Source organism: Nymphaea colorata, chromosome 6 (assembly GCF_008831285.2).
Source record: "Nymphaea colorata isolate Beijing-Zhang1983 chromosome 6, ASM883128v2, whole genome shotgun sequence".
Lineage (NCBI taxonomy): Eukaryota > Viridiplantae > Streptophyta > Magnoliopsida > Nymphaeales > Nymphaeaceae > Nymphaea > Nymphaea colorata.
The window spans coordinates 7,320,576-7,330,654 of NC_045143.1; the positions used below are offsets into that span (position 1 = coordinate 7,320,576).

General features: G+C 40.6%; 1 protein-coding gene across 1 annotated transcript; it reads right to left on the reverse strand.

Moving 5' to 3' along the window:
• Positions 1–3,514: 3,514 nt before the first annotated feature.
• LOC116255434 (GDSL esterase/lipase At1g29660-like) lies at positions 3,515–7,191 on the reverse strand. Its single transcript, XM_031631255.2, has 4 exons — positions 6,645–7,191; positions 6,247–6,474; positions 5,371–5,617; positions 3,515–3,978 (listed from the first exon to the last, which is right to left on the reverse strand). The coding sequence occupies exons 1-4, from the start codon at positions 7,017–7,019 to the stop codon at positions 3,680–3,682; spliced, it is 1,149 nt and encodes a 382-aa protein (XP_031487115.1). The 5' UTR covers positions 7,020–7,191; the 3' UTR covers positions 3,515–3,679.
• Positions 7,192–10,079: the final 2,888 nt, after the last annotated feature.

The window sequence follows — 10,079 nt, forward strand, 5'->3', positions numbered from 1 at the left end:
CCACAATAACGAGGTTTGTCTCACCTTTCAAATTGTTCTTCGATGTAGGTGAACTGGGAAATTTAAATACAAGACAAATATCAGCATGAACCTGGAGATATATTTTCTTTTATACACGCTGCGTTTTTACACTAAAGTCGTGTTTTAAAGAGTGTGAAGTAACACCTTCGAGTAGAACATTCAATAGACTCCTGTAGGAACATCGCTTAGATGGGTAGACTGGAAGTTGGTGGATTCCACCAGCAATAGATGGGCCACTGTAGAGGGTTTTGTACCTATTCGGACATTTGTTGTTCAGATTCATTATGATCATTTGCCTGGTCAATTGGGAATTCAACCTAACGTTCTTGTTCTCCTAGTTGTTAATAGTTAGCTAACCATCCAGTCCATAGGCACCATGACAGGTGCACATATTACTCATGGATTTGCCACTGAGTGCAGACTGCCCAACTCATTGGTCACCTCCACCCCAACCCATCAAACTCATAAAATGAAATCAACAAGATTATTATTATTTTTTAAAACTTTCTCTTTAGTTGATTACCTTTGATCGTAGCCTCAAAACAGTAATGTAGGTTCTGTAATTTGAAAATCAAGACCTTTGCTATCTAATTTCTACCACAAATTAAGTTTGGAAGGAGTTCATAAACAATAGTGGCAATCAGGATGTATCATTATCAGCACCACAACTACCCACGAAACCAAGTTCAACCTGGTGAGGTTAGAAGGTAATCAAGATACACTACAGATATCGTTGGAAAGTGTTTTTACTTTTACACTGTCATTGTGCAGCTCCTTCAGCCATATACATTTCTAGCTCGCCAAAATGAGAACTGCATCACTTGTTTAAAAATGACGCTCAATTTTTAAGCGAACAACGAATACCCACCCGACCTACGGATCACAAACTCCAGAGAACACAAACGACCATTCAAGTTTTCCTTTAAATTCTCAAACAACCGCCCATTAAAGAAGAACCTTAACATGGGCATGTGAATGACAAACTTGTCCTGAAAAATTCTCTCGAGAAAAAAGCAGCATCGTTCGAACAGGGGCGATGGCGTCGACCTTTGCTCGACGGCAAAGGTCGAGGGCTGTTGCTTACCTTTGCCAACCCTTGATGATGAGAATGTCGCACATTGCCCTCAACCCCGATCACTGCTCATCGGCAGCAATGAATCGAGTGCTTAACCCTTAGTAGACAACAAGAGTTGAGGGCAGTGGCGAGCAAGAAAACCTAAAAGAAATTAGAGTTTCCAAGGGCTCCAAACCAACCAAATTGAAAACAGCACTGCCGCTTCTTGGGGAAAATGGTCGTCCACATGCACTAGAAGATGCTGCAAACAGAAGCCACCTGCGCCAAGGCTCTCATTACTGCAAGTCATGTTCTTCAAACATTCTGCTGCGTACTCATTAGTACCCAACAGAATTCCAGCACCCAAGAAATTGACCATGACCGTGATGACTCTTTCTTCAGCAGAATGGAGAGGTTCTCAGAGTTCTGCTATAGCTGACTGAGAAACTGATGCCTCAATTTGAAATATCCCAATCAGTGGGAAATTGCCACCAGGTCCAACGATGTAACGAGCAGCCATAGATAATCTTTAGTTTAAAGAGATACTACAGCTTTCCAGTTAGCCACTAGGCTTCTTTATTCTACCAACCTCTGTCTAACGACAGGAGGAAGCACCGCCAAACAGTGCAGAAGCTAGTAAGTAGGGGATGGTGGCCAGTTTTTGTTTAGACAATTTTCTGTGCTATAAAAGAAAGCCACTGACACTAAAGATGAAGTACCGTAGGGCGGTACCATAAGACTGAGAAGTAGAGATTTGGTGAATGTTTCGGCCGTCAGTTGGGTGGTGGATCTTGGCACCTACAAATGCCTGATTACATCAAGGGGCAAACCACAAGAGCAGCTTTCTCCTTAATGTCGCCAAAACTTGCGCTTAGCAACTAAACCAGACCATAAACTGCTTCTTTCCAGAACACAAAGTACACTCTTCTCGGATTTCCACCAGGTTATCAAGAGCTTGTTGCTTAGCCTCCCACCGTTGTCTGCAAGCACATAACAATGAACCTATTGCCTTTTCTGTTACTCCACTTAAGTGATTCGGGGGTATCTGGGTTCTCTTTGGTTTTCTTTTAGTTAAATACACATGGGCACCCTCATTTTCTTTTGAGGAGGTCCCATTTGGTTGCTGCTATGTTCTCTCACAACTTGATGAGAAGTGACTAGTTGAGCTACATATAAGACAATATTTCAATCTAGTTTCATAATATTTTGGCTGATGAATTTACCTTCTAGAACCTCCAATTCGACTTCTGGAATCGGGATAAATACCCTAGAGGAACCTCAACTAGCAACCAAGCGAAACCAAATTTATCTACCAATTTTGTGAATGAATCAGTGCCCACATACCTAGCTCTATTGAGGCACATCTTTGAAGAGTCTGATGTTCCACATCTCCAGAGGGAGGACAAGGAGTTGAATCCACATCCGCACTCTAGTGGTTGCCTCCACAAGTGAGTGGCTTAGTTTCTAGCGGTTCGTCAAAAGCAACCTGCCTGCAACCGACCATCGTCCTCGATTGAGGATCATCTGCAACTTTTCTTCCGATGAGACTCCTTTCAGGAAGTTCCGTCGGCCGACAAGGGTAAACTTTACTGAAGGAATTTCTTGCCATAGGTCCCTTAAAGATATGAAGATGAACGTGTAGTCGAGTCTGCCTCGACCAATCCCTCCTGCTATGGCCTCGATCGCTGAATATTGGTTTACACATCTGCTGGTATGAACCCAATTTGAAATATCCCAAGCGTTTCCTCCCCTTCACCTCTTTTTATCCCATAGGGGGATGCTGCACTCATCAACCTCTATCGTTCGGACGATTTGACACCCAGAAAGCGCTGTTTGGTTGATTTGGGCTAGGATCTCCCCACCCTGATCCTTCATTCGTGCTCACCATCTTGAAGGGCCAGCCTTCAGGTCCTCCATCTTTACGCATCGCATTCTTCTCACCTCCCATTCGGCCCCTTAACATCTAAACAATCAATTTTGTGCTCTTTTGACTTGCTACCTCTCTGCGTATGCTCCACCTTCAGCGAGGGCTTCCGCTCGCCACTCCTCCATTTGCTGTCACTCCTTCACAAAGAGGGGGACGCCTCACTGTATTCAGAGACCAAATCCTCCATAACCATTTGAGAGTTCTACTTGTCCCCCTACCGTAATTGATGGATGGGAGGCAGATCGCAGCCGCAAAACACAAACCCTAGCTCCAGTGCAGTCGAATGCTCTTCAAATGCAAATTCATAGGCCACATTTTCAAGTTGTGATAAGAATAAAAGTTGCGACTCGAATCACCAAGAATGGTCTGATGGGTTTCCAGACTGAAGCAAATTTGGGTACTAATCTCAATAGATAATTATACCAAGATAACTTCAAATTCCGAATGAGCTAAGTGTAGGACTCTCGTTTCTTCTAAATAGAGAACGACAAATTAAATTAACACAAAAAAAATGCAGAACGAAATATGGTGTAATCCATGGAGATATAAAAATGAGGTGTGTCAATCCTGTGTAGAAGTTGAGACCCTTGGCCTCATGTCCATCATGATGATGATCATCCCGATCGATCATGCGGAAGCTTATTACAATTGGATTGATGTGCCAAATACAATAGAGTCTACTGGTCGCCCTTCCCACTACCGGTGGACTTGCTCCATGGCCTTATGAACAAACTGGAATCAGCAGCGGCTGCAGTGGAGTTGATGGCGGCCAATTCTTTGATACTGAAAGGGTAGGATATAGATGTGTTCTTGGAGTCGTAGATCTTGCTCGCCAATATGGAGTTGGTCTTATCGGTGGGGTGGCCTCCATCCCAGAACAGGAACTTACTCCGATCTACACATGTCGGCCCGTTCTTCACGCACGAGCTCCCGTCGGTGATCATCTCGCAGCAAGCGTCCTCGACGTTGTCGTAGCCTGTTGTTTCCACAGTCAAAGTGAGCTGCCTTTCACCGGCAAATGTTTCGTTTTCAATACCAAAAACAAACTCACAGGAAGCGAAATATAATTTAGCCAACAATTTGAGACGTCTATTTGTGAAATCTATGAAAGAAATTTTGTCACGCAACCGTGGAATCTCAACATAAAACATGCAAAATATAGTTTTGCCAATTATTAATAATTTTTTCCCTTAGTGTTAAATTTCTGATTTACTGGATCAGAACAATTTAGGCCACCACCACATGCAGGGTCTTTAATATTCTGAAAATTATAGCCTCATGAGGGAGGTCTGAGTGTATTGACTGTTTTCATAGGAAAAGTATGTCGCATTTATAATCTAGTAGGAGGCAAGTTGCACAGCGAAGTCTGTTCATAATTTAAGAAATCGATGAAAGGAGCTGGAAATTTCTAATCAAACACTGGCACTTTCTGTATGTCTAAAAAGTACCACAAAAGAAATTACTTACTGTTAAAAGGCACAGACAGAGTTGGGTAAAATAAAAAAATGTGACAAAATAATGAAAATGAGAATAACCTAGGGTGCGTTTGGATGACACTCAAAACCTGGATTTTAAAGTGAGTATCTAAAACCTGGTTTGCCTGTTGGAGGACAAGGCAAAAACCAGATTTTCACTTTTAAATGACCAAAAATGAGTTCTTGAGGACATTTGTAAAAGAAAAAGTTCAGATAAGTATTGAATAGAGTTATTTTATAGATATAACATTAAGAGCATTCTCATATATATATATATATATATATATATATATATATTTGTCTACAGTCTAAACAAATTGAACAGCCTTACACTATGTCATCGTGTCTGACCAAAACTAAACTCATGAAAAATCTGTTAGGAGGGTGTCTAAGTTTTTTATCTCCATAAAAAAACTCTGTTTTATGAAAATTGGGTTTGCATGAAACTTACATTCCATATCATCCAAATACCACCAAAAACTTGGTTTTGGAAGCAAAACCAGTTTTGGAGGGATCATCCAAACAGCCCCTTACTCTTTCGAGAGACTTTAGCCTTTTTAACTCAATCAATTCTACTAAGATTTATTTGCTGATTTCAGCTCGTAATTCTCTGAACATGTTCTCATTGTCGGATTCTTTAAGTAATGAACGCAGGGAGCATTCCTCATTCCTCCCGGCCGATTTGTATCGGAATCAATTCTACTAAGATTAATGATAACGCCAAGTTAATGAAATCTGAAAGGTGTTTTAGATCAACAGGTGAAAATAAAAAAGGTTAAACGTATTTGCTAACGACATAAAAAAGGGAGGTGCGCAAAGTTATTGTCTGAAATTCACAAGTTTTTTTTTTTTCTTCACCAACTTGAGAGAGTAGAAGTAAGAGGGCAACTGACCGTAAGTAGTTGGATTATCTATCAATTCGTTGATGACGTTATAGAGAGACACAAACACGAATTGAGAGCCGGGGAACGTTTCTGTAAATGTGTCAATGGAAGCATTCAGTCGACCATTGTACGTTCTTGAAGCAGAATCAAACGTTTCACTGCAACTTCCGTTGGTCATATCGCGCGCAACGGGGGTGCATCCACTTGATTCTGTAGAAAATACAATAAATTTTCGAGCTCCCAAACTGTACATCTTCTGCAAAGATCGTAAGAAACAGCAGGTCAATCCGTTGGCTGAACCAGAAAAATTGGTTGGAGGGGTACTTGATTAAACAAACTCAAATCTGGTGGAACACTTTTATATATATATATATATATATAAGAATAAATATTTAAGATTTTTGTCTTCTTGTGTAAGGCGATTAGACTCGATCAAAAGCTTAAGAAACAAGAAAAGATATATTATCACACTGTAACACTTATGCTTTAAAGTGGAGATGAAAAATATGTCTAAGCTTTTTTATATAATTAGGTTCTCTAGAGTCAATTTTGTTTTAAATAAAAACGATCCACCTAACTAACTTAAAATTCGCAAAAAAACTAAATTAATTTGAATATTATTAAACATGTACTAATATGTACCATAATGCAAATCATGAACATCTAATAATGTAGTTACGGATCTAAAACAACCATTTCTCCATGATATCATTTTAGGTGTATTTTTTAGTCTTGTTAATAAAATAACAGCTACTTAAATTTAATCAAAATATGAAATGTAGAAATTAAAGAAAGATGGGGTTTCGGATAAAGAGATGAAGCCACTGCCAGTCGACATTGACATCACAGGCACCAAAGATTGAGATGTTATCTTTACCGTCGTACCTCAAATATTTTAGTTAATTGGGAAATTAGTAGATCCGTAAACTCTGGTATGTCGCACGACTCCCCGGTTTCGAAACACTGGTCCACGAAGTCATTGCCGCCGGTGTTGAACAAGAACAAGCTTTGGGCCAAGAAAGAAGAGAGGTTGCCTCCAAGTTGGGACTCCAAGTCCGGCAGAGTCTTGTTCTGGAAGAACAGAACTTGATAATGCAATGGCGTCACTATCTCCTGCAGTTCAAGTTAAAAATGAATAATTAGCATCTCACTACATACGCCATGAACTATACAAAGATTTAGCTAAGTGAAATCAGAAGGTGTTATATTACCAAGTTAATAGAATTTATATGGCAAGATCAATAATGCCCACAAATGGAAAAAACTTGGAAACCAATACTTACCCCAGCGGTGCTGTTGTCGAGGATTCCCGTCCCAGCGGAGCCGAAATTAACTCCATCGAGTATTCTTTCCCCGGTACTGTTGGGATCCCTTGAGCATGCAATCAGATGCTCAAAACCCAGACTCTCGGCAACGCAATCGGCCAAGTTCCGGGCATTAGAGAACCTGCCGGTGACGGCAAAGAAGTCCATGTTATACGGCAGGTAATCGGCGACAGCAGTAGAATTGGGCAGATAGTCATTGTTGCCGCAGTCAACTATAGAGTCCCCAAAAATGAACAGTGCTGGGGCTTGGCTTTCTGCGCGTGACAGGAAACAGTAGGAAGAGCAAGAAAGAAGGAAGAGGAGGATGACAATGGCCGAAGCAGAGGATGCCATCTTGTGCTGTACCGGAAGAATGCGATCCTTTGACGTTACACAGTCATCCACTTGAAGAGCATGAGAGCATACGCTAAAACTTCCAGCATATATAAGAGCTTATTGAAAGGCTGGATTAATTTTCATTATCTCCTTTCCCTTTGGGATTTGTTTAATGCTGGTGAGAATGAGGAAAAGTGGCGAAATAAGGTGAGATATTTTATCTTATTTAGTATATATGAGCGGTTTCTTTCTTCCTGCTACAAATTTCTGACCGCGCACTGGAAATTTGCCGGCCGCTGGGATAGCTAGCTGACTGGGTGTTGGGCAGCTTCACGGCCAGGCATGCCGGTATGGTAGCTCGCAGCTGCCGGTCAAACCACCGAGACTGTTTCCTCCAATTGCCTGGTCTGTTAATGGAGGTTGCAGCCGACGTTCTTCTGCTGCCAGAGCGACCGTCCAGACCCACAGGTAGGCCATCTGTCTTGTCTTCTCAACTTCCTTCTCTACTGGTCCTGGGTTCGACGAAAGGCCACCAGCCAAGGTAGGTGCGCCGCTACCTGGGTTGAAATCGTCGGCCGGATCTGGAAAAACAGATCAACGGCGGGGCCGGAAAATATGTGGTCAAGAGGCATTAATTTGTTCATGTTCTAAAATTTAATGGGCATTTATATATATATATATATATATATATATATATATATATATATATATATATATATAAGAAAGCAGAGCCCTACTCTGCAAATGGTTTGATACTACAGTAAACAATTCCGTTGACCTGTGGCTTGGTCGGGGCGTTCACCTTTATCGATGGGTTGGATTTTCAGTTACGGGTTCTGGTTCAGCGTTCCGTTTTGTAATCGAATCTGGATCCGAGTTTGGTATCCAACTGAGCTTATGTACGTCTGTTTTCTTTCATCAATGACGAAAATACCTTTAATCAGTAGAAAAAGGAATTTTTTTATAAGAGAAAAAATTCGAGAAAATGAAAAATTAAAAAAGAATAATTTTAAAATACGCACACTTTCTACCCCTTTCTTATTTATGTACATATTACATTTGCGCCGCTTGCATATGTGTATTGCATGCACCAATCCATGCACACAACTCACCTTCTCATAAAAACCTGACATATTTTACATTTAAATGCAGAATCTTATGTTTGCAGACTGAAAGGTGACTGCAACTCACTCAGTCACTCTCTCGTAAAAGCTTCATAAAGTCTGACATATTCTCTTATAAAAGCCTAACATATTTACATCTAAATGGAGGTTCTTATGCCTGCCGAAACATTGTTCTGTCGGAAAAACGAGATCCAAATTCGAATCCAACTACATATAACATCGGAACCATTAGTGAGAGATACAGAGTGAGGGATGAGCTACCCGATCTCCAGAACGGCGATACTTCCGGTGGTGACCCGACCAACGGGCGGTGGAGTCGCCACCGCCACCACGACGACAACGACGACCACGACGACCACCACCACCACCACGAACACAACGGTGACACCCTAAACCCTAAACCCTAAACACACTTTGTAAAATTTAAATTTTCATAACTTCAAAGGCAAAGGCAGCCATGGCTCCTGTTGGCGTGCCCTGGCTCCGCCCCCGCCCCCGCCCACTCATGTTTTGGAAAGATGTCCCAACCATTAGAATGGCTTAATCTTTAAGTACTTTGAGTGAGAAAATAGAGGATGAATAACTCGCTCCCCAGTGTTGGCCCTAGGACTCCCATTTTTAAAAGCAAAGGCCGAGGCAAAGGGGGTGGCAGGGGCCTTGGCGTGCCGCCCACCTAGATTTTTAACACTTAAAATATATATATATATATATATATATATATATATAGGTAATTTTTCAAAATGTTAGTTCAACATATATAAAAAAAATGAAAATTTCTATTTCAACCTACAAAAAATTTCTGCCTTCACCCATGTTTAGAAGAATATGCATCATTTGGCACCCCTCCTCACCTTTCTACTCAATCTTGACTATGTTCTTTCCCTTGTGCAAGGGCGGAGGGGGGCACTACATGACTCCATCCCAACTAATTGAAAAAAAAAATACATTGAAAATTTTTAGTTGTGCAATGTATTTTTTTTATTCAGGTTAAGTTTGGTCAACGCCTTGAGTACTTTGAACAAAGGTTTAAAAAGTTTAAGTTCCTTTGTTCTTCAACTGAGTGTGCCATATTCTCAATATGCACCCTATAGTCAATGTGCTCCTTATAGTTAGGGTTAGTCTTAGATAGAAGCGAGTAGACATGAGAAAGCAAATATTCTCAAAAGTAAGTCATAAAACCCCAAATCAAGCTTACATAATATTTTGTTTCCGTCATTGATCTCCTTCAAACTGCAGTCAAGAATGAACCTATATAGTCAAAAGCATGATATTCTTGTCAAGAAAAGAACGTATTTGTCAGGCGGTATGCTCGGTCATTTAACATTCGTATCATTGGGCATTAAGTTTCTTGGAAACTATGAAATTCATTGAACTCGAACTCGTGACTATAGAAACAAAACCACTTAGCAACTTGAATGAGGGCGGCTTTCCGGAAGAAGATTTTTTAATAATCTCCAATCAGAAGAGGTACTGGAGAAGGCGTCTCCTGCAAAGGGAGTCATTACTTCTTTCTCTTCTTTAGTCATCAGAGAGGCCTTCTGTTCATGTTGCTTCTTAGTTTCTGTCTTACCAACTTACCAACTAACCTGTAATCTGAGAAGATTTGGATTTTTTTCATTATTTGTACATGCTTTTTCATGTTAATGGAAGGAGGAGGACTAACCTCCACCACAGTGTTTTTTTGGCGGAAATGGATCCAGTCATTAAAGCAGCAAGGAATCAGACAGACCAAAATTTTTTGATCTCACACACATATATATATATATATATATATATATATCATTGTCATCATCATCATGAAAAATAGGTCAGTATGAGGATACCTCAATTGGTAGGTAAATGGTTGTCATAATCGGTCGGGGGTATCGGGGCCTGAACTTGAAAAACTGGCCCGGGTAGGTTCAACGGCTCGGTTTGGCTTGTTTATTTTTTTCTTATTTTTATTTAATAATAA